This window comes from Perna viridis, chromosome 14 (genome assembly GCF_037379345.1).
Source record: "Perna viridis isolate PV_CMFRI_1.1 ecotype Kerala chromosome 14, ASM3737934v1, whole genome shotgun sequence".
In the NCBI taxonomy this organism is placed as follows: Eukaryota; Metazoa; Mollusca; class Bivalvia; order Mytilida; family Mytilidae; genus Perna; species Perna viridis.
Window position 1 is genome coordinate 20,156,329 of NC_142458.1, and position 25,405 is coordinate 20,181,733.

The window sequence follows — 25,405 nt, forward strand, 5'->3', positions numbered from 1 at the left end:
GTCGAAAACATATATTTTTTTTTTAAGTTTCTATTGAAAAACTTCTGTACAAAGCCAGTGATGCAGAGATCAAATTATGGTATTTTCAAATAGAGGAAGTATCCTTGAGTGGTATTACACTGTCAGATCGGTGGGGTTTTGACATGTATGTTTCTGATTTTTTTCCAATTTGGCCCGATTCTTTCAAATACTTACACTTACATATTTAGTATCATGATTATTTTTCCGTTCTCCATGATTACCTTTGTTACTATTCCCTGTGGATTGTTTGTGATAGTATCTGCATACTTTATAAGTGCTGTTATGTCATAACTACTTTTTAATTTATGCGATATATTCATAATGTTTTCTTTGAATGATATTTCTTCTTTTTATTATGGTTATACTTACTTCATAACTACACTCAGAAATAAGAAAAGAATAAGAAAAGAACACACGTATTTTTGAAGCGTCTGTCCGTAGTGATCTAAAAATGCCGTTTTATATAAAATCAAGGACATTTTATCCCAATGAAATAATACCAAATGCCTTGTTTGAATGATTTAGTTTTGTATAATATTTCGTAATGGTAATTTAAAGTGTTATTACTATGAGTTTACTTATCAACTGATGGAATAGCATGCATTACAAATTTTTTCATGGCTTTTCGTAAAAAGCGTTTGTAAAACGTCGTTGTTATGGACAAATACGTATGAAATGAAGACTGTGCCAAGTGTAGAGGAGATGCAACTTCCCAAAAATAGAAAAGAAAAAACACCACGTTCCTCATAAAAAATCACGTCCGGGGTAGAAGGAAGAGGAAAGGAAAGGAAAAACATGACATGTTGGATAAATCAGATATTCATGGTGCAGATGGATATACCCTAAGGATCCACGAGTTCATGATAACGACCACAAAAAATATGTAGTGATACTTCAATCTTGTAGCAACATAACCCGGTTCCAGAAGCCTAATTGTAAGAAGTCTAGAGCGATAAAAAAAGTCTGCGTTGTTTCGGCAATCTCTGGCATAACGTATGAGTTTTGAAATGAAAACTCCATACGCAGTTGCTGAAGAGATGTTGCCACAGATGAAAGGAAATTTAATAATACTGAATGAATAGTCATCACGTATGTCGTATAGTTTGGTCAATAGTTTTCCTTTACCATCGATCTATAAGTGTAGGTCAAGATATGAGGCTGAAGTCAAAGTGTTTGTAATGTCCTTCATCTCAAGTTCTTTGGGGTAGATCAAATCCCTGAAACTGGGATTATTTAACGACAATACGTCATCTGTATAGCGGAAACTGAGATTAAAGTAGCAAATGGATGACCTTTCTTTGGAACCAGATCAGCTATAAAGTCAGCCTCACAAGAATTCATATAAAAAACGCAACATACAATGTAGCTAGATATGCAAAATGTACCACCAAACCTCTTTCAAATTATTTTAACTTCCATACTCACAGCTGTCATAGAGGGACTCAAGTCTTACCAAGACACTTGCTACTCCCGTAGTGGTATTAATTCAATGTGGATCCTTAAAAAATCGAAATATGTTCTGGCGACCCTCAATTAAAGATTATTTAAAGAATACAATAGAATCAAAACCTATGATTTTTCAACTCTTTACATTTCCATTCCCCACACTCAGTTAAAATCCCGACTCAACAGTGTACATCGTTGTTACTCCTAAAAATACGAATATGTAGTCCTCGGTGGATATTCCTCATACTTTGTAAAAAAAACTCCTATTCATCTTCCAAATATACCAAAGAAGACGTTTTTATAATACTCGAATTTTTTATCGACAACATATTTTTCCAGTGTGGTGCCCTAGTTTCGGGGATTTGATACACTGCATCTACCCAAAGATCTTAAGATGTAGAATACTACAGACACTGAAGTCAGCTTCATATTTTTATCGACAACATATTCATCCAGAGTGGTAGAAGCGTTATTAACAAACGATCGGCATTCCAATGGGAACAAATTAGGCTCCTCTACTTGCCGACCTATTTCTTCACTCTCTAAGGCCGACTTTATAACTGAACTGATCCATAAGAAGAAACATCGTTTAGCTAGATTATTTAATCTTAGTTTCCGCTATACAGATGACGTATTATCGTTAATCAATCCTAGTTTCAGGAATCTGGATCTACCCAAATAACTTGATATAGGATACTACAGACATGGTGAAGTCAGCTTCATATCTTGACCGACACTTAAAAATCCATAACAAAGGAAAACTATTGATCAAACTATGCAATAAACACAATGACATTTCATTTTCTTTTTCAAAGTTCCTTTCATTTGTGGCAACATCCCTTCAGCACCTGAGTATGGAATTGTCATATTACAACTCATACGTTATACCATATAATAAGGGTTCTGGAATAGGGCTATGTTGCTACAAGATTGAAGTCGTCACAACAGACGTTTTATGGTCGATATCATGAACTCGTGGACTGTGAAGTGTATCAATTTGACCATGAAAACTAATTTGTTCAACCTGTCATTGTTTTCCTTTCCTCTTACGTCTACCCTGGACTTCATTTTTTATAAGCAACTCTGCTGGAGTTTATAGAAAAGCAGAGGACGCTCACCCTACCACCTGGTCAATGTTCCCCGTTTTGATTCCGAGTTGTTAATTCACTTTTTGTTTACATCGTATGTATTATTTTGATTATTATATGTTCTTTGTTGTGTGTGTCTGGTCTCTCTGTCTGGTCTTTGTCCCTGGATTACATTCTTCTGATTCCCGCTAGCATTTTGGTTGCCTTATTGCTCTTTGTATGAAATTTCTCTATCAATTATACTCATCAAATCGGAAGCATCAAATGATAATAGACAATGTTCTTGCCTCGCTTTGCTTTGCATTTACTTTGTATTTCTATTGACAATCAAACACCCCATAATTGAAATCTTTGATACACACCCAAAAGCAGACATAACAAATTCAAATTTACAGTATATTATTCATCAATATGAAGGAAATGTTAAATATGATAATATAAATTAAACAAAGTTAAATTGATTACAGTACTATAAAACATAATATCAAAATGATATGTCTGTTAGAGTAGGTACATGTGTTATTGTAGTTAATATTTTATTTTATGAAGCAACTACCCAAAATACATTAAAATATGTCAGAAACTGACCAATTGATATGAATTCAAACCGGGCATCTATACAGGGCCAATATGCAAAAAAAAGGCCAAAATGGATCAAACCAGGGCCAATACGACATCTTAACTTCCGGTCGTTGGAGACCATTTTGAGTTAGAATTGGATTAAATGAACTTTGATCACCAGGACTAAAAGCTGCAGAAACGCAAAAAAAGAAATCTTCCATTTTATACAAAAAGGGTATTTAAGACTGAATAATGTAAATAAACCTACATGTTCTTGGTAAAACACTAAAACAACTGTTCTACAATAGATAAATAAGGGCCATATATACATGAACATTTATACAGAATTAATAGAAGTTCTATATTATCAAGAGGTTTCAATTGCACTATTTAAAATTTCAGTCACTTGACTATTTACACTATCAGAATCAAGGAAAAAATACTAGATTTCCTATATCATTTTGGTACACTGAGCTATAATTTCATTGAAATGCACTGAAAATGAACATGTCAGGGGGAAATAATAATTTCTGAGCAAATCTAGAATGCAGAGATCAATTATGGTCTTTTCAACTAGAGAAAGGTTATCTGAGTGAAATATAACTTTCAGATTGTTTAGGTTTTGACATGCATGTTTCTGATTTTTCCCATGGTGCTTGACTCTTACAAAAACTAACACCTTTAAAAACAAAACATCAGTCATCATGTCTATCAGAACAAAGTAACCCTGTTTGTACCCAAGCCTCGTTTTCCTTAAAAATGAAACAGGGAAGACATTGTTTATACAATTTGTGCCTCTCTAACTTCCTTCAAAATATCCTCCACACTCTTGTCCTCAGTATCGTTAGTAGCAATCCATTTCATTGATTTATTGACAATCATTTCCCATATCGTTTTCTTCGCGGGAAAATTTTTCTCAAGGTAGACAACCACAACTGCTGTACACCAGACATTACCCTGTAACAATAAAAAAGATACATTAAATCCTACACCACTTCAAATACATATAAAAGCATAACATTTCTGATGCATTTGCATATTGATTGATTGATTGTTAGTGTTAAACGCCCAAGCAGCAGTATTTCAGCTACATCCAGGCAATGATCATGACATGGATGATAATACTTCTTATGATGATGGGTTCTTCAACATATGAGGAAAGTGACATCAATCCCAACACGTTGCACCACTATGGTTTGTGGTCAGATTGTCTGTATTATGGCCTGACGACCTTTGGCATATAGCATGCCAGAGATAACCCATTCCATCACCTGCGGCACACATCCTTGTTGTTTAGTGGGCATAGCACCCTAGCCCCGGCCAGTGTTCGGAGCACTATTTAGTTGCATTTTATTACAAGCTAAGTGCCGCAATGGCCCTATTCTTTTTGCTTCATAAAACTACAATATTCAACTTGCTCATCCTAATAACACTTACAGAAATGAAAATGTTATTGTTATTGAGATTAAACTCATTACATATTATATGATACACACCTTATATATAATATGATACACGCCTTAAATATTATATGATACACACCTTATATATATTATGATACACACCTTAAATATTATATGATACACATTTTATATATAATATGATACACACCTTATATATAATATGATACACACCTTAAATATTATATGATACACACCTTATATTTCATGGTGAGTTTTTCTTCCGTAAGATTAAGTATTTTTTGTAATTCTTCTGAAGGTGACCAAGACCCATCAAAATGTTGAAGGGAGATAACTCCCATCATTCCGTCTTTTTCAGATACACTACTCTTCTTTTCTGTGTCAAAGTTGTTCCAACCTTCATTATCATCCTCTTCCATGTCATCATCATCATCGCTAAAAGAATAAAATACAAAAAGCTTACCAGATAAATGATTTACAGAACGTAGCTTGAAATGACCAGCAAAGGTCAATAAACAATTTAGCGAAAAATAAACATATCATTCACGCTTGATACAGCTTTAAGTTTGGTAACAATTCAAAGTTTGACAAGAGATAAAAATAAGAGCAAAATATTTAAGTTTTATAATTAAATAGATCCCATTTTCACCCCTAATTCCATTTAATTCTAAAAAGATAAAACCAAAGTCATTTCAATTCGAGCCATAAGCATGATAAGATTATACGTTGTTGCGTTTTTTAAGCTTCTTCATCTTCGGTTCTGTTTTCTGCCATAGAGCCCAATGAATTAACTTTGTACTGCTATCAAGAAAGTTGCAGACGCACTTACTGTTTGTTAGATAAATGCAAAATATGTTCCCCTACCACAAGAAAAACTCTTATTGACGTGTTTCAAAGTCAAACTATCTAGTCCCTATGTATAGGTACAAATGGCTACATTGGTGTTTTCAGTTTAGTAGTATTGAGAATTTTTAGAATATTGTTGCAGTCTCCATTGTTGGAATTTATCAGAAATTGCTAAAAAATGGAATTATCGAATATACCGTTGCGTCATATAAATTTGACTCTACAATACCATCTATAGAATAATACTACCTATCATCTGCCATACAGAGTCGTCGTGCAGGTACCTACAACAAATATATGCATATATGAACATAGTCATGATAGTATTCACTACTTTTACTTGTGTACAACTACTTATTTGAAAATAAATGTTTATAAAGCCTGTACATTAAAAACCATAAAAAAAACTTTGAACAATGTCATTAACTTGATACTGCAATTCCCAAATTTTATGGCATGCACCTTTTGACATCAAAATTCATTTGAATCAAAATCAGGGGTTGCAAAATGGGAGTACATGTACATGATGTATGTAATTAATATTCTGTGAAAGAGTAATCAAGGGAACCAAGGTTATAGCGGTAATCAAAAGAATGTAATCCAGGGACAAAAAACAGACATGGAAAACAGACAAACAAATCAAAGAACATAGAGTAACTAAAATCATACATACAAAGTAACAAAAGCAAATGAGAAACTCGGAATCCACTAAAACTGGGAGCATGGACCAGGCGCGCCGGTAGGGTAAGCATCCTCTGCTTTTCTAGAAACACCCGCCAATTTGCTAAAAAAATCCATTCTGTGAAAAGAAAGAAAGGAAGCAGATTAGACAACGAAAGAACTAAAGAAATGATAAATACCCTATCACTAAATACTTCTAAACTCAAGGAGGGGAGCCCGTTGCCCTTTTAATTTATCCTTATGCTGTCAATGAACTTACATGATCATGTAATTTCATTAAAAGCATAAGAAAAGTAGAGGACGCTTACCCTACCGATGCACCTGGTCCATGTTCCCAGTTTTTAGTGCCGTCCGAGGTGCTCATTTACTTTTGTTACTTTGCATGTATGATTTTAGTTATTTCATATTCTTTGTCGTGTATATCTGTTTTCCATGCCTGGTCTTTGTCCCTAGATTACATTCCTTTATATATAGATATACAGATGACGTATTACCTTTAAACAATCCTAATTTCGGGGATTTGACACATTGGATCTACCCAAAAGAACTTGAGATAAAGGATACTACAGGCACTGTGAAGTCAGCCTCATATCTTGACCTACACTTAGAAATCGATGGTAAAGGAAAACTATTGACCAAACTTTACGACAAACGAGATGACTTTTCATTCAGAATTGTCAACTTTCCTTTCATCTGTGACAACATCCCTTCGGCTCCTGCGTATGGAGTGTTCATATCACAACTCATACGTTATGCCAGAGCTTGCCGAAACTACGCAGACTTTTTGTATCGCGCTAGAACTCTAACAAATAGGCTTCTGGAACAGAGTTATGTTGCAACAAGATTGAAGTCATCACTTCAGAAGTTTTATGGCCGTTATCATGAACTCGTGGATCGTTATGGTGTATCCATCAACACCATGAAAACTGATTTATTCAACGGGTCATAGTTTTCCTTCCCTCGTTTGTCTACTCCGGACTTGACTTTTTATGAGCAACTCGGCGGATGTTTCTAGAAAAGCAGAGGACGCTTACCCTAACAGTGCACCTGGTCCATGCTCCTAGTTTTTAGTGGAGTCCGAGTTGCTCATTTATATTAGTCACTTTGTATGTATGATTTTAGTTACTTTATGTTCTTTGTTGTGTATGTCTGTTTTCCATGTCTGGTCTTTGGATTACATTCTTTTGATTACCGCTATAACCTTGGTTCCCTTGATTACTCTTTGATTATCGCTGTAAACTTTGTTCCCTTGATTATTCTTTCAACGATTTTTCAACAAATAAAATTACTTTTGCCGTTTCCGCCTTTTTTTAAATAGTAAAACTACATAACATGGAAATGTAAAAGTTGACATTTATACAAATCAGACAGGATCTTACTTCAATAGATATGAACAATTCACCAAGGTCTCATAAAAGTTGGTGAAAGTGTTTTTTAGTAATTGAGCAAAACCTTAAGTATAAAAAATTATAATACAGAAAGGAAAAATTTTAAACTTATAAAAATCGAATGGGAGCTTATGTCAATAGATATGAACAATTCACTAAAGTTTCATAAAATTAGGTGAAAGTGTTTTATTTTGTTTGTTTGTTTGTTGGGGTTTAACGTCCGAGCAGCAATATTTCAGCTATATTCAGACGATGAACATGAAATTGATGATAAAATGAACATGAAATGATGATGAAATGAAAAAGGGATGGGACACAAGGACAATAGGGTCGACAAATTTTGATTGCCACTGGAAATGGGGAGAGGTGGGTAGGGTCGGGCAATTTAGTCTCCTGTGGCGGAGCCCTAGGGTTCCTATTCCGGGAGAATACCACAGTAGGGTTCTTTAACGTGCGAGGAACGTGGCATTTTTCCCAACACAGTGCACCACCATGGTTGGCAGTCAGGTTTTCCGTATTATAGCCTGAGAACCCCAGCATGTAACACGCCAGGGGTACCCCATTCCACCACCTGGGGCACACATCCCAGTTGCTCTGTGGACAGAGCGCCCTAGCCCCTGGCTAGGGTTCTCTGAGCACTATTTAGTCGCCTTTTACGACAAGCTTAGCGCTGCTGCGGGCCTATTCTTTTAACACCCGGACCTGCACAGGGCGAAAGTGTTTTAGAGTTATTGTCCGAAAACTTGGAAATCCCCCTTTTTTAAGCAAACAAAATGCATGACACGGGAACGAAAAATCTTAAATTCATAAACAACAAATCTAAGCAGAATACCTTAAGGAATACTTATATTATGTTTGTTTCTAAATGATCTGGTAGTGTCAGAACAGTAGATTTTTGAAAGCAATAACATTAAAAGTAAGGAAAAAACATCAAAAAGGGGCAATTACTCCAACATGGCTAAATGAATTTACATGAAAATTTAACCATAGACAGATCTTATCATTTTAAAGACTTTTACCCTGTAAAAATTTAGCTTAAAATAATGTCTTTTGAGGTTTATAGGAAAAAATCTGTCTGACCTCTATATTCTATTTAGTAACAGCGGTCATGTTTTTTTTTTATGAATCAAGAATACCAACACCAGTTCTATGCAGAATACCCAAAGAAACATTAATATTAAGTTTGGTTTAAATTGATCAAGTAGTTTCAGAAAAGAAGAGATTGAAAAATTGTAACTTGACAACGACCGAGGCCAAGTGATGCTAATAGTTCTCCTGGCCTGCGGCCAGGGGAGCTAACAGTGGTTGCTATCTTTGAACAGTTTATCAATTACCATACAAGCAGATATCTTCATTGAAGGAGGGGCAGGTGGAGCAGGAGGTGGCGCACATCCTCTTACAGCATCATGGCAAGCATACATCCTTTGAGGAGGAGGAGGAGGTGGTGGGCATCCTCTAACAGCATCATAGTTAGCATACATCATTTGAGGAGGAGGGGGAGGAGGACAGCCTTCACAATATGCATTTATTCCCAAACACATCGATCTTGTTGATAGGGAGCTTAGAACAATCCCCCTTGGCATATAATCATAACTTTCAACAATCAAGGACACAGTTGTTTTAGTTTCATCATCCACTCCAACAAAAGCTGTATATTTCGAGATGATATTTGCAGCCTGACTGATCAACACTATTGCATCTTTATTCTTCCTCCCTTCTACTCTGTATTGACCTGGATAAAGAAAATAACATAAAAAGATTAAACAGGGTATTCTTTAAACAAAATGAGTGATGCAATATAACAATTAATAACTTCTATATAAGTCGCTATCACGATTTATCAGCCTGAGAAAATGTTATATTCAACAAGCTATATGCACGGTGAATAAAACATGTTTGAGGGTAGTTTAATCATGATAGCTTCTTATGTCAGAGTGCATGATGAATTATCTTATTTGATGAATCAAACAGCTTGTGAGGCTCTACTTTCATGTTCCCTTTTAGGTTAAAACCTGATGCTCTATCAAATTCTGCATGATTGCTAATGTTCTATTTTAATTTTAATTATGCAAGGGAAAGAATTATTCGTATTTGAACAAATTTGAACCCTGTCAACATTTAACAGGACCTAAAGGTAGTTTTCAGACCAATCAAAAAACAGAAAACAATCTAGTCATGTAATAAGATCCTTTAAACTAGTTTAGTCATTTTATCATTGCTAAGAGGTTAGGTTGGGAAGATGAAAATAGAAACGGAGAATATACGAATTCTTATACTGTTGGCATGGCTACAAGTTGTTTCCAACTAATTGTTAGGCTTTGTCACGGAGTAAGGCTCACCTAAGGATCCTCCGCTAAAGCCAGTATTTAAATATTTAAAACCAAATGTCAAATATTATGTTTATCAGCGAAGGATTGATATTAAGATCATTTGATCTTCGACAAAAAATCACAGCAATAAATATCCAATGAAATGTTTTTTTTTCCTCTAACCAAGAAAATGTATTCCCACGAAAACAATTAGACTACAATATTGAAATTGTTTAATTGTATGCAAGTTTGTAGTTAGTATTATGAAATAAAGAATTTAGTCATCTACATTATCATTGTTTGAAAATGCCCTGCACAATAATATTATAAAACAATATATGCATCCAATGTTTGTACACAAAATGTAACCAAATGCTGACTTTCTTTGAAAAAAATGTTACACTCTTCTGAAATCTACAGTTTCATACTAAGAAAATAATCAAACCTATCAAGCTATAAACATTGACAAACATATCTTTTGGTGACTTAACCACTAACTCACTGAGTTGAGATTTGAAAACCAACTAAATGTACCTTCATCATCACATTCCAAGTCTTTAATTAGGTATTTAGCTGCAACTCGATGTAATGGCAGATTTGTGGATGAGAAGCCTTTGCTATTTATGCCCACTTTATATGAAACTTTTTTCCCATTTAATACACCATTCAATGTTAGTTCTCCAGAATGTGCCTTCTGATACATTAAAAGAAAGAAAATATTATATAGTTGATAAATTTCATACATTTTGAAGTTGGTGATTATGTAGACATGTACAAACTGGCAAATATTTAGCCATGTGTTTTTGGTGAGATCTGCAATCATTCGGCAATACATCCTAAAGTTAAACAGATCAATTTTTTGACCATCTCCTTACGATGCTCATAATGTGTCATACCACTACTAAGATATTCTAGCTCCTTTAATATAAATCTGCTTGCTGTTGCAATATTTTAGTCCCCACCCCCACCCTCCCCCCTATAACTGCATGACTAAATCCACTCCTTCCCATCCTGCTAAATATCAACCTCTACTTAATCATGTTAATGGTATAACTTCAGTCGTAACTGGGAGGTTTCGTAAGAATAACACGAATAACTCTTAGGGTATATGCTTGAAAGAGCATTATACTGATCATAGCGTTCAAGTATCGCATGGCACTGATCTTGACTTTTCTCAATTATCTGGAGTTTTTAAAAAGAAAAAAATTAGTGGTCACAATCCACATTGCATTGTCGCCCCTCTCCAAATCGGCGACACGGGATGTGCCTGCCATTGTTTTTTTCAAGATTTTCAAAAGGCAGATAACAAAATGTTGAAACACAAGAGTTTCATACAAATCCGAGACACAGGATGTGCCTGCCGTTGATTTTTCAAGATTTTCAAAAGGCAGATAACAAAATTTGGAAAGACAAGAGTTTAATACAAACGTAAGACAGGATGCAGTTGACTGAAATAAAAGACAACTTTATTTAGTACAAAATATTTACGCCAAAATAAAGATTTAAGTCTTTATTTGCGTTTGATATTAGAACAGTGTTTCCAACTTTGCTGGATCATATTTGAGAATGGACTGCTTTGCTACATACACACAATAGTATCTTTAGAGAGTGTGCTCCTGGTTTCTATAATGCATGTACCAGCTTATTAAAAAATCTCAGTCCACGCAAAAATAAATCATTATGTAGAACACTGAGATTTCAATACGGAAACAAAAGCAAATTTTCAGTTTCAATCTTTTTTTGGTCAACGCTAGATCTCACTATGAAATAAGTTGCAAAAGAGTGAAAAAATGCTATTTTATTCACTGAATAGCCTTCAAGTCGGTTTTTGTGCAATCGTTTCTCAATCGTTACTTTTTAAATTACATACTTAATCAATAAAATTGGACGTTTACAATAAAAATTATATAATTATTTAGTTTTCTTCCGAATTTTTGACATTTTTGTACCAATTATTTCAGTAGGCAGAATAAGGTCTTATGGGCGCCCATCCTTTATCATATAGATAGCAGCGATTTACCAAAGTTTCCCTGTGTACAATCAATCATCAATTATTTCACAGAACAAAACCATGACCAGGTATTTCACCAATTATTGATTTTTCAGTTATCAGTCAATATGTAGTCAAAACGTGAGGTAATCAGACTGGGCATTGTACCTAAAGTTTTATCAAATTCTTTATAAATGCTTATAAGGAATAAAACAAAGTCAACATGTGTACAAATTGTTGATAAATCACACTGTGAAAAAAAATTCGGTAATTCCACTCTCAGACTTTCTCCCCGCCTAAATGTCACAAAACATCACAACATGTATATCAATCTGCCATTTACAAATGTTTTATTCTATTTTGAAAATAGCATCAAGTAATAGATAAGATAATCAAATAGTATCGTAAATAACCAAAATATAATCACCAAGAATGCACTTAGATTTAACTTGTGCATCGAAAAGGTTCCACACATTCATTAAATCTAGATGTTCTTCAACACTCGTGATAATATTGTGGTTATTCACGCTTTCAAATTAATCATCCTTTTAATTAAATTAAAGTTCTCTTACATACCTATTTTCTCATGTTGTCAAACCTTTTTAATTCGATTCATCAAGTAATGTATAGATGTTGAAGAGGAATTACACAAGATGTGAACATGTAAAGTCCTTTAGTTGGACTATCTCTTCTTACAGAAATCTTATAACAGTTATCTTTATGTATATGCTCATCTTCTATTTTAAATTACTCCTATAATATTCAGCGGAATTATGCCTATAAGATGTGTGGTTAGAGAAAAAGTGTAATATTTATTTAACCCAATCGAAACTTTGTTTGAAATTAGTTTATGTCCATGAAACTTATTAATTAGAATTTATCAAATATACCTTTGAGTCAGAGGACTTCACCAGTGCAAACAGTATAATTTGTTCTCCATGGTAAATACATGGGGGTGTTTTTGGTATGTCAACAACAGAAACACATCCTGGCATATTCCAATCTAAGCTGACTTCAGATAAACAGTCTTGTAACGAACATTTCATTGCACCAATAACCTGAAATTGATAATGCAAAAACTGCAGACACAATGCACATTAATCTCATAATGGATACATGTACATGCAAAGCCTGCTGAAGATAAATGCTTTTTTAACTGTGCTAGCTTTAAATATTTACTTAACATTAAATATACTATTATTGTACAGATAGCAGTAATTTATCCAATTTCCACTTAGAAACAAATTTGATAATTCACCTAAACTTGGTAATTTCACTTGCGGACTTTTCCCATCAACATGTCATAACATAAATATAAATCTGCCAATTAAATAATCAATATGTTGATAATTGCAATAAATCATTGAGAAAATATAATAATAAATAAGATAATCAATTCGCTATCATGAATAACTAAAATATGATCACTTGTGCCAAGAATATATGAAAATGCCATACCTGCATGGAACAAGTTCCATTAACTCGTTAAATCTGGGCACTCATGGTCATTTTTTTTTAATTATTCACTCTTTCCAACCAATTATCCTATTATTTTGGATTGATAGATTGATTTTTTGGGGTGTAATGCCTAACCAATAAATATGTCAGCTATATCCAGTTGAATAGCATTTTTTTTCGTTTTATTCCTAGCATTGAGGTTGTATTTATTAATGGGAGTGTGTCTGTCTGCATCAATAATTCATTTGGGATATAAATACATGTACACTGGTGTAATACAGTACACATGATGAGATTTACACATTGAAGGGCAATAACAACATTACCAAACTTATAAAATCTAGGCAATAGTCAAACACAAAGTCTGTATAACAAATAACAATATCAGGGAAAAAACCGGAACATTGAAAACCATCATAAGGGGCATAATGCAGGCATTTCAAAATGAAAGATGGTTTAAACAAGGTTGTACTGGGTGTCCATTACAGTCCATAGCTTCCAGTATATTTCAACGCAAACGGGCAGCATAAAATTGCTATTAGTCGAAAGCTGTAAAATCAGTAGTCAAAACAGAATAGAAGATTTGAACAATAAATTAGTGAAAATAAAAAGAAGTAAATGAAATAAAAATTATGTAAATCCAAGCCATGCGTTTCAAAACGTCTTCAACTTTGTGGGGAAAGTCACTTCATATTGTATAATACACTTTAAAGACATGAATATGCACTTTGTTAGGTGTACATATTACAACTGCGTAGTACCTTAAATAACTCTTTTTATATAAAGCTTACATACTTTCTTATTGCCTTCACTAAGTTACGTGTACCAACCTTTGCTTGCATGTCTTCATTATCTGTTATGAAGTATGCTTTGCCATTGCTTCCACGGGCAACATTCTTTATCAAACTGGTAGATGCACCTTGTCCAATTCCAAAGGTAAATACTCTGAAGAAAAATCAATATGCATATCTTCTAATTTTATATCAATTATCTCCCTTTTTTTATCTACCACATTTCAAAAGGAGTCGGAGGTATGTTTGGCATAGGAAGTATACTATTAGAATGTGGGATCTCTTCCATCTTACTGGTTATTGCATTTGAAAATGCCAATGGAGATTTTACTCATGGAAATGTCATCAAAGGAAAGGGGGCATTAAATAAAGAATAATGTTATTTTCTGAATTTTTTGCGGCAATGCAAATCTAATGCACTATTTGTTTCAGGATTTTTTAACATTTGTATCCAATGTTACATTTAAAAAATTCTCCATTTTGTTCCTCTAACATGTCTAATGTGGGGTTCCCTCACAAATTGCGACATATGGCAGGTATGAATTAAAAACAACAGTTGCTTATGCAGAGGGCATTATCGAAAAAATTGACTGCCTATGGGAATGATATTACCATCAACATTTATAATCCCCTTGTCTGGGTTCAGGGCATTATCAACACTTCAGGCAACCTTACTGTCCCTTCTGCAGTCAATTTATTATGTAAATGTCCTGTACAAAAGCAACTTTTATATAATTATTGATACAAATTTCTATTTGTCCATCTTGTGTAATATTCATAGCCCAATTTTTTGTGATAAAGCTTTATGAACCTTGTGTTTCCTTTATGTTTAGATACAAGTTTAACAACATCATCTGTGTTTCCAACACCACCATCTGTTAACAGAAATATCTGAAAATAAAAGAGGAAAAGTTGCTAAGTATTTATTTTTGCAAAAAATAAAGTTGCAATATCTCAATAATCAAACCTTGTATTCAAGAACCTTTGTCTTAATACTGCAAGAATTAAAATCTTATCTCGGGGAAAAATGACAAACTTGCAATAATAAATGCATCAATTAATTTTCAAGTATAGGCACATGTGCATGTATATGTTATATCTGTCCAAGGCTCAGGTATATATTTTTCACAATTTAACTAAAAATACTTTTTGCAAGATCAGAAAATTGATCACCCACCAGTTCACTTGGACTTAGAATATGTACATGGAACATCCTGTAGTAAGTTGTATATCCTTACAGGCATATAATACCACGTATGCCTGATCTTCAGTTAAAGCTTTATCACAGAGTGCTTAAGAACAGATAGTTACTTCTACATATATTTATGTTTTTATAGGTTGGGTGCTTTGGGTGTAAAACAAAATCCCCTGTATAATAAGTGATTAAGTATAATCTCAGTAAATCACAAATGCATAAAAGATGCATACATGTATATAGCCGTACAGATGTTTGACATTTAATGACACCATAGAGCATTTATGAGGAAAGTCAGTGACGATATTTGTGAACACCTATTGTTTACTATATCAAGTCCTTTTTCTACCTGTCTTGGATATCCACTTTGACACTTTTTACTGTAAATATTTTGAAGTGGTCTAAGAATTTCTGTTCCTCCCATGTCAGCATTCATAGATTCTTGTAATTCTAGAGCTTCTTTCAAAGATGTTTCAGTGTATTTGTTACTCCTTGTGATAAAAAAAAATCAAGCTTAGCTGATTGCATATGGTCTTCTTGTAAATATAAACATTATAACATGTACAAGGTATTTTAAAGTTTTGTTTTTTTTTAATTATTTTTTTTTCAATAAGTAATGTGTGAAACTGAAAAGATGGATACAGGCACTTTGAAAAGGGGGGTTTTAGGATATTATTTTACATTATTTACCACAAAAGATATCTGAAATCTGATTGAAAAAGAGCAGTAAGGGATTTTTATAAGAAATCCAATGATACAAACATTTTGAAATCAGACCAAAAACAGAAAAGTCGATTGAAAGTCTTAAAACCCAAATATATGAAATCAAAATTAAACAAAAATAAAAATAAGGGGCCTATGACAATGGATAAATTTATATATCTCAAAGTTCTATGGCATTTGCTGAAATTGTTTTTTTTTTAGCTAGAGCACAAACAAAAAAAAACACCAAACCTTTCCATGAAAAGTGCCAAAAATCACAAAAAAAATCAAAATTTTTATAACAAAATCGAAAGGGGGCCTACAACCATGGATACAAAATTTCATGGCATTAGCGGGATGCATTTAGAAACAAACTCCTTTTTTAAATGCAAAATATTGTATTACTCAAAATATGAAAGTTCAAAATTGACGTAGAATTACAGAGAGCTTTCTTCCTTCAATATAAACATTTTAAAAGTTTTATTCGAATGGCTTAAAGTGTTCTTTGAGTTTTTGTATGAAGTATTGACAATAGATTGATGGACGGACAGCAGCATACCATACTATGTCCTGTCAGAATTGAACGGGGTGTATACAATTTTATAAAACAACCACATTCATAAACTTACTTTTTAAACAAGTTGCAATGGGAACTACCAAACGATACAACATTAAATAGACAACCAACAGGAAGACTTTTCAATAAGAGCAGCAATGTCTCCTTAGCTTTCTCAATTCTTTTTCCAGTCATGCTTCCTATATTATTATAATGATATAATAGCTGTGGTAAAACACTTTATATTTCTGTTATCTTTCTTTTATCATTTCAAGTCTTAAATATGAACAAATGTTGAAGCAGATATATAAACATACAAATTAAACCCAATTTATGGCAAACAAATATATGTACCGTACATGTATGTCCTTTAAGATATTGGTGTGTAATAAGAGGTCAAATCCTGAACTATTTGGGCAAGTATGGATACACGACACAGCTTTGTCTTTCAACACCATGAGGATATGGCAACTTGTGGTGTGTCTAAAAGTCAAATTATCGTCTGGACATCAGGAAAATGCATGTTTCTCTGGTCCCCCTTTTTTACACCTAATATCTGTAAAAATTAATTCTTTACCCGAAAATCATTCCAAGTCAAACTATTGAGGAACAGAAAATATTGGAATAAGAACATAGATATTCCTATGCTTTTACTCGAGTTACTTAGTTAAATTATATGAAATAATTGTTTTTGGTCCCTTTTTATCCCCTAATTCTAAAATGGTAGAAGCCATAACTAGAAACACTGATAACAAACTTTCTGTTGTGTTTTAAAACGTTGTAATATTTTATGAAGATCAGCTAACTGATACTCAAATTTTCACACAAAAAAATGAGTCTCAACGGACTATTACATGGATGATGTTGACCAAGATAGCGCCATATCAATATACAACCACAATGTTTGTTTGCTTTCATATCAATACTATATAAGATGAATTAAACAATTTCAAAATATTGTTTTTAGGGTTAAATCAGTAGCAACCGAAATAGGCACTGCCTTCACCTTAAACTACAAGGAATAATTACATTGACATCGTTTGCATTATATTACAGGAAGTGTTTGCTTTGTATTGCTACAAAAATCAGTAAAGTAGAATAAATTAGTTTTGGAGAAATGAAAACTTGTTCTATAATTTTCAAGAGATCTATACATATACAGCCAATTAGTTGACCAGACATGTCTATGGCCACTAATTCCTAAAAGACAACACATGAAATCAATACAAGCATGAAAATTGTGGAACAATATCATAAAAGTCCATATGATTTAACAGTAATTATATAGTTCTGTGAAATGTTTGCTGTAGTCCCTTTTTGACTTCTAGTTCCAAAATAGTTCGGACCATTAACTAAACTTCCTTTGGTAGTACGGAACCCTTCTATAAAATAGTATACAGACTTATACTTGAGTTTGCACATGAAATTTAAATGTCTAAGGACAATTACACTAAAGATGACATCGAAAAGAGCACCATGCAATCATATGACATAAAAAATTTGTGTTTTCACAAATAAGGCCAGAGCAGTGATTTTTTAATGATATTTCAAATCTATAACTATAGCCCATTGCCTAATTTTTTATCAGCAATAGGTGAAACAGACAGAACTCTGTCTCAAAGACCAAATTAAAAACATAAAGTATCCCATTTACCAAATAAAGTACATGAATGAAACCAAAAAGATAAGGAAAGGCCCTACATTTTCTTAAGTTCATGTCTGGACAAAAATTCCTTAAATCAGCAGAGTTTAACAAAACTCATATATCCAGAAATTTATAACAGGGGAGGGTGAAAATTTAGAGGCCCAAACTATCATAACATCCCCACAAAACATGGGGTTCAACCTCCAAATCCCACCCTGGATCAACCACTGACCGATTAGTTACCTGATCTATCAATAACAAATATGAATTCTCTCTTTCCGACATCTCCGTCAGGTTTGAAATCAGGAACAAAATTCAACATAAGCAAATCTTCTTTCAGCAAACCATCTGCAATTAAAACATATAAAATAAATCAGTTCATCAAAATATGGAAGAGTTTTTTACTTCAGAAATCTGATTTATGTTGAGTTTACTTTTCTTTTCCAATTCTATTTTTTCAATGCATTCTGGTGGTATAAGGGTTTTCTTTTCATTTCAATTCTTATTGGTTGGCTAAAAACACTCGAACCTGGCCAAATGCATGTGGATATTAAAGAAAACTGACCTTGCTGATATATATGTATATGTATTTAGACACTTTGTCAAAATATGAACGTCTCAATATCTTTCCGTTGGAAGTGACATATTCAGTTAATTATCCTGTAAAGGAACATACACAATTCCAGAAATCAATGTTTATTCCATTAGCATAAAATATTTAAAACACACTAAAATGAAAAAAAATGACTTCAGTTTGTTTATACTGCAATAGCTTTATTTCAAAAGTAACACGGTTTCTGATTGGATAGAAAGAAATGATTATCATCTTACGCAGATTATGTAGTGTGCACCACGTGATTAAGTCTATTTCTTCATAGACAGAAAAAATAACAGTCATTCCTTAAATTTTGATGTTTTGTTTCTTTTTCTAGTGTCTCTAGAACATGTGCTTGTTGGTGAATAATCGGGAAAACACAGAAAATATTTCTTTTCTGATAGTAGTACCAATGAAGCTAACAATGGACTGTTCAAATTATAGACACAAACTTGACCCATTCTACTTAAGTCCATTTTAATAAAAACAACGCAAGTGTTAACTTCATATGAACCAGATGTGTGTAATATTTTTACACACATGCTGACCCAACAATTCTTATTCCTTAAATAAATTAAAAGTTCTAGAAACTAGAAATGGGTCTGTTAGAGAAGGGTGCAGTTAATCATATGAATATCATATTCCAAATTTAAAAAAATGAAAAATTATGTGTTAGTTGTCAGCGAAAACTTTGCAGGAGTAATTTTATCCTAATTTTACCTTTTTTCCAAAGAAAACCCTGAATTTATACTAAATTTTACTAACCTTTCTCTTTGTTACCAAGCTCCAGGAGAATTTCAGGCCCACTGAGGCCCTGGTAGACAACATCAAAAGTTAGGTCATGTTCAAATTTGAAAGTCTCTACCAACTTTATCTGAAAAAAGTTTTTGATTCACAAATAATAGCAGCAAAACATAGAGATGTACAAATGTACATGTAGCATGTATAATGACAAAAAAGTCACACTCCCTGTAGCTGAAAATGATTAAGTTTCAAATGAAGAAATAAGACCACCGGGGCTTGCTCCCAGTATCAAATATGCCACCTGTCTAGTGTATAAACACAAAAAGGGTGATTCCAGATATCGACGTTAGCGATTTCATGTACAATCTAATATATTATTTACTGCTCAGCAATCACTTGAGAAAAGGTTAATATAATAAATAAACACAAATATCATCATCAATGCTTCTAATCAAATGAATACAAAGATTTGTACACCCAAACTCCATATTTATAAAATCACATGGACTGTCACGCCAATGCAACCTTTTACATTGCTAGACAAACCGGATTTGCTCCACACGACGTTGCATGCGATAACATTAGCATTACCAGAATACCCTAAGAAACAGTAATACCAAGATAGGTTGTAATTGGTAAAGTAGTATCAGAGGAGAAGAGTTTTGAAAAATGTAAATAACATAGACACCGACAGACATGATGGCAATAGCTCACCTAAAAATGGTAGCACTCTTTTTGCTTTTCCTTAATGGCACTACTTTGAATATGTTATAATGTTTCAGCATTTTATAAGGACATTTAATTTAGAAGCTATTTTCAGCTATTCATACTTGATACAGAGTACACATAATCACATAAGCTCCACAAGTAATTTGTCCAAAAAAAAAACAATAGGCTCCCAGGAGCTTGAATTGCTCACCAGGTTCAATTTCTGCCTTTCAATGGCAATAACTGTAACAAGGAGTTGTTTGACTATTTTGACTCAAACGAAAACTTAGGAGGGACTATCATAAGTATTAGTTCATCAATTAAAGTTTCTATCTATCTACCAGTATTATAGTTTTCCAGATGTTGGCCGAAAACTGCTAAAAACATCATTTTTTACCTCTTAAGGCCAACAACTCTAACTAGGAGATGTCCGGCATCTTTGATCCAATGCAGACTTTGGTAAACCTTATCAGAAGGATAATTTCAGCTATTGAAAGTTTCTTTCTATCTATCATAGTTTCAAGATATTGGCTAAAAACTGAAGAAAAAAACTTTATTTTTCACCTTTCAAGGGCAATAAGTCTACTATTGAGTTGTCCAACATCTTTGATCCAATGCAGACTCTTGAGTAGAAAAAAAACATTCGGCAAATGAAAGAATTTGGCTAAACCTAACGGTTTTGGAGGTACACATGTATATGAGAAAAAATTATGTCTGATCCCTTTATTCTATATTTAGTAATGCTGGCAATATTTCTGTCATAAAAAAGTTCCCACAACGTTTCTATGCAGACTACCCTAAGGAACATTCATACAAAATTTATTTCCATTTGGTCAGGTACTGTCAGAGAAATCATGAGGGAAAAATATTAAAGAGAGCAAAAAAAAAAAAAAAAAAGAAAAAAAGGAAGTTTTGCCAACATGGCTTAACAGATTTAAATGAAAACTTAATTACACATAGATCTCGTCATGCATGACACATTTAAAATTGTCAGAATTTGGCTAAACCTAAAGGTTTTAGAGATAATATATTCAAAAAAGCTTCTGTCTGACCCCTATTTTCTATTTTTGTGTATCGGCGGTTATGTTTTTCAATATATCAAAAATCCTAACAATAATTTTATGCAGGATACCACAAGAAACATTCATACCAAGTTTGATTCTAACCAAAGTCAGAGTCAGATAAGAAAAGTTTTCAAAAATTGTAAATGACGATAGACAAGGAAGACAACAGGTCCCAAGTGATGGCAATACCTCACATTACCTTTGAAGTACCCATTATCAGACAATCTCCACACTTTCTTGTCAAATAAAAAACTAAATGTATATTCACTTACTGTTGCAGTTTGCTTATCTATCCCAATGTCAACATTGATGATATCATTGGTGCTTGTTACAGATAAAATCTTGTGATGACCTTGAACGTTAGCACTGAAGGTCAGCAACTGGGGTTTTTCAATGTCAATTTGATCTTGTGTTGGCTCATGACCAGGATCTTTGTAACAACCAATATCTATAACATATCATCGACAACTTTATTGTTTTTTAATTGTTTTACCGACAGATATATTTTATTTCAGGCTACTGTCATGATACTAAAAACATATTGGTAATTTCAAATGAACCAACTGTGATAAAAGGAATAAATGGCATTTTGTTTAAGATAGTGACGGTTGATATCAGGGATTACCCTAGCCGGCTGATCTGATACGAACAGTGATAAAGTCACTCTCTAAAACAAAATGCCATTTATTCCTATAGTATGACCCCTTATGGAATAATTTAATTAATGGTCCATGCTGTATATATAATCATCACTGTTATAAAAAATGAGGTGTATCATCATTAGCCTAGTATTTATGTTGATCTGTCTTTTTTAGTATCAGTCTCTATAAGAATCAGACAACGGTGAAATATAACCAGGAAAACCATTTTGGTTGTGTGATTTCAACATCAATAAATATCTTCAAAATCCTGACATAAAGAAAACAAGTGCCATTTTGTTTTAGCAATATAAGTTTTAATCATTCTTATGGAAATATATGTCAAATCCCAAACAAGGCCTAAATGTGAATACCTAAATACTTTGTTAGCAGGGGTATAAAAATGCAAGCCGGGATTTTCCTAAGAAATTCAATTTATTTTTGTTTAAATTAAAATCTGACAAAAAATTAAAAGCTGTTTATATAGGTGTTACCCAATCCTGTATCCCTTTTAAACTCTAAAACAGTTAAAGATGAGCTTACCCTGAAAAAAAAAAAACTAATGCCCAATTCCAAAATTAACAGATTGACACCTGAATCATAATCAAAGTTCACTGGCGGTTTTTATTCTTGTGAAAATTGTAGCATGAAAAAAATTTCAAAATGTATATGATGTTAAATAAAAATTTGATCATAAATTGCATTTTAAATACTATTAAGACCAGTCATTTATTATATGTGTGTAAACTGAAAGTCAATCTATACTACTGATCCAACTTCACGCACATTTTCATATTTTGTTCCATTTGACCTCTTTTCCTATTTTAAATCTATCAAAAAGTTAATGTGCATGCATTCAAAAGCTATATGTAACAGAGTATTTATCCTACATAACAATTATACTTATATCAATATCTGCTTAAGAAAATAATTTCCTTTACACAATTTTTAAAAAAAAACTAGACACCTTTATCAATTTGAATTTTCCTGCCAAATTTACTTAAAATCACTGCGCTTCACTTCCTGTTTATAAATGGTGCAAAAGTAATGATGGGATGGCTTTTTTGACTTATAAGTATGTTAAAATGAAAATATGTAAAACACTTTAATCTTCCACACACATTACTACATGAAATAATTCCCTAATGTAAATTTATTACTAAATATCTTTCAAGGCCAAAAAAGAGTCCCTCAAATCTTGAGTTGATATAAAAACTAGATCTTAATTTGTTTTGCATAAATAATAGAATATTATTGAGCAGATAAATTGCAAGAATCATATTTACTTCTTATAAAAGAGTTACAGATGCGATCACTTCTAACCTTTCATCGAACCTGTCAGGATTCGCTGTCAAAGAACAGTTCTAAACTGTGGGAAACTGTTCTGACCCGCGACAAACCTTGTCAGGGTCTGTCAGGACATTGGACAAGCTCTGTCATTGGTCCCGACACCCTCCTGTCAGGAACTGTTCTAGGTAGAACAGATACGTGGATTAGAAGATTAGAGATTCTGACAGTCATTAGCCCAGGAATACTTCTCTGGCTGAATTACATACAGTACAAGTACGTGATTACGAAAAAAAAAGGCGTAGCACCCAAATCCTGATTCGTACGACGGGAAGGAAGCCTTGCTATGTTTAAACTTGATTTTTTTTTCAATTTTTACCCGACTTTTATGTATGGCATGTAGTATCAACAAAAATATTGCCTGCCGTACTTGTTACGCCCCTGACAATTTTAAACAATTAATACAGAAATTTTAGACCTTTATGGAACTTTAAAGTGTTCATACTCATACACTTTGAAAGAATATGACATTTTGAAGAATTTTGACTACATGTATGTATATATACATTTTTGAAGAATTTTGATTGAAATATATTAGTCGCAGTCATCCACATGGAAAATAGTATGTTAGTCAATAATTTTGTACTCTCATGGAAATCAAAAGTGCTAGCGTTCATACATTTTGCAAGAATATATGATATTTTGAAAGAACTATGACATTTTTAAAGAATTGTTACTTCAACAAATGTGTAACATGATAGTTATATTGAAACATTTAGCATTTTATTCATTAATTTTAGACCCTCACGGAAATTAAAAGTGTGTGCACACATACATTTTGCACAAATATGACATTTTTGAAGAATTTTGATTCAAATTAATGTGTCACAGCCACCACATGATATTAATATTGAAAAATTTAGCACTTTAGTCATTTATTTTATACCGTCAAGCAAATTAAAAGTGTGCACACTTACATATTTTGCAAAAATATGACATTGAAGAATTTTGACACAAATTAATATGTTACAGCCACTATAATAATATTGAAAAACTTAGCATTTTATTCATTAATTTTAGACCCTCATGGAAAATAAATGTGTTTGCACTCATATTTTTTGGAAGAATATGATATTTTTGAAGAACTTTGACTCAAATTAATGTGTCACAGCCACCACATGATAGTTATATTGAGAGTAATTTATATTTTAATGATTAATTTTAGACCCTGATGGAAATTTAAAGCACTTCCACTTACACATTTTGCAAGAATATGACATTTTTGAAGAATATTGACTCAAATCATTATGTCACAGCCATTATATAATAGTTATATTGAAAAAAAAGCATTTTAGTCAATAATTTTATACTGTCAAGCAAATTAAAAGTGTGCCCACTCATATATTTTGCAAGAATATGACAGTTTTGAAGAATTTTGACTTAAATTAATGTGTCACAGCCCCTATATAATAGTTATATTGAAAAAATAGTATTTTAGTCATTAATTTTAGACCCTCACAGAAATTAAAAGTGTGGGCACTCATACATATGCTGGAATATGACATTTTTGAAGAATTTTAACAGAAATATATGTGACAGAGTCACACAAATGATAGTTGTATATTAGTCAATAGTGTTAGACCCTTATCAAAAATAAAACTGCTTGCACTCATACATTTTGCAAAAGTTTTACTGAAATAAAGATGCCATAGTCACCAATATGAAACTAACATTTTTAATTTCTACATTTTCTACATAAAAGATAATGTATGGAAATTTGTGGTGTTCACACTCATATTCGTTTGATAAAAGTGGCAATAAAATTTAAAGAATTTTGACCGAAACATTTAGGTATAAGTCACCCATTTAATGCTAAAATTAATTTTAACATTTTTTAGAAAGATATGTGATACTTATGTTATAGAAAGTAGCTTTTACTCAAAAAGTACTTGTCAATTTTGAACTTCGTGAGAATTACCAAACATCTACAAGCATGTAAACAATGATAAAATTTGAACGATGATAGACCGGACCGTGGTCGACGGAAATTGGAACATAAACAACGATCAAGTGTTTGTTAGATGATGATCACGACGAGCTCTATATATATATATTTGCAAATTCAATGTAAATTTTTAAATCAAGATTTCTTTCCTAATCGGGTTAGCTTATTTATATTAGTCACAAGGTTTCACTTATTAATCGCAGATTTCCTGTTCTAAATTACATCATGTAGAATAGATAGATTTAGTGCCAGGAACTGTCCAGAGG

At 32.7% G+C, this 25,405-nt stretch overlaps 1 protein-coding gene across 2 annotated transcripts in view; it reads right to left on the reverse strand.

The window, feature by feature from the left end:
* Positions 1-2,930: 2,930 nt before the first annotated feature.
* Positions 2,931-25,405, reverse strand: part of LOC148598563 (von Willebrand factor A domain-containing protein 5A-like) — a 29,471-nt gene continuing 6,996 nt past the window's right edge. The window contains exons 5-17 of one of the 2 annotated variants that reach the window (XM_088560105.1): positions 21,482-21,657; positions 19,459-19,567; positions 18,342-18,446; positions 16,527-16,653; positions 15,545-15,686; positions 14,812-14,891; positions 14,040-14,154; positions 12,642-12,809; positions 10,296-10,455; positions 8,787-9,184; positions 5,633-5,667; positions 4,774-4,972; positions 2,931-4,073 (exon numbers count right to left, since the gene is read on the reverse strand). In XM_088560105.1, the coding sequence (XP_088416231.1) occupies positions 3,897-4,073; positions 4,774-4,972; positions 5,633-5,667; positions 8,787-9,184; positions 10,296-10,455; positions 12,642-12,809; positions 14,040-14,154; positions 14,812-14,891; positions 15,545-15,686; positions 16,527-16,653; positions 18,342-18,446; positions 19,459-19,567; positions 21,482-21,657 (1,991 nt within the window). In that variant the 3' untranslated portion in view covers positions 2,931-3,896. Of the gene's footprint in view, positions 4,074-4,773; positions 4,973-5,632; positions 5,668-6,056; positions 6,183-8,786; positions 9,185-10,295; positions 10,456-12,641; positions 12,810-14,039; positions 14,155-14,811; positions 14,892-15,544; positions 15,687-16,526; positions 16,654-18,341; positions 18,447-19,458; positions 19,568-21,481; positions 21,658-25,405 lie in introns of those variants that run through there. The other variant, XR_015918337.1, reaches the window with a different exon arrangement.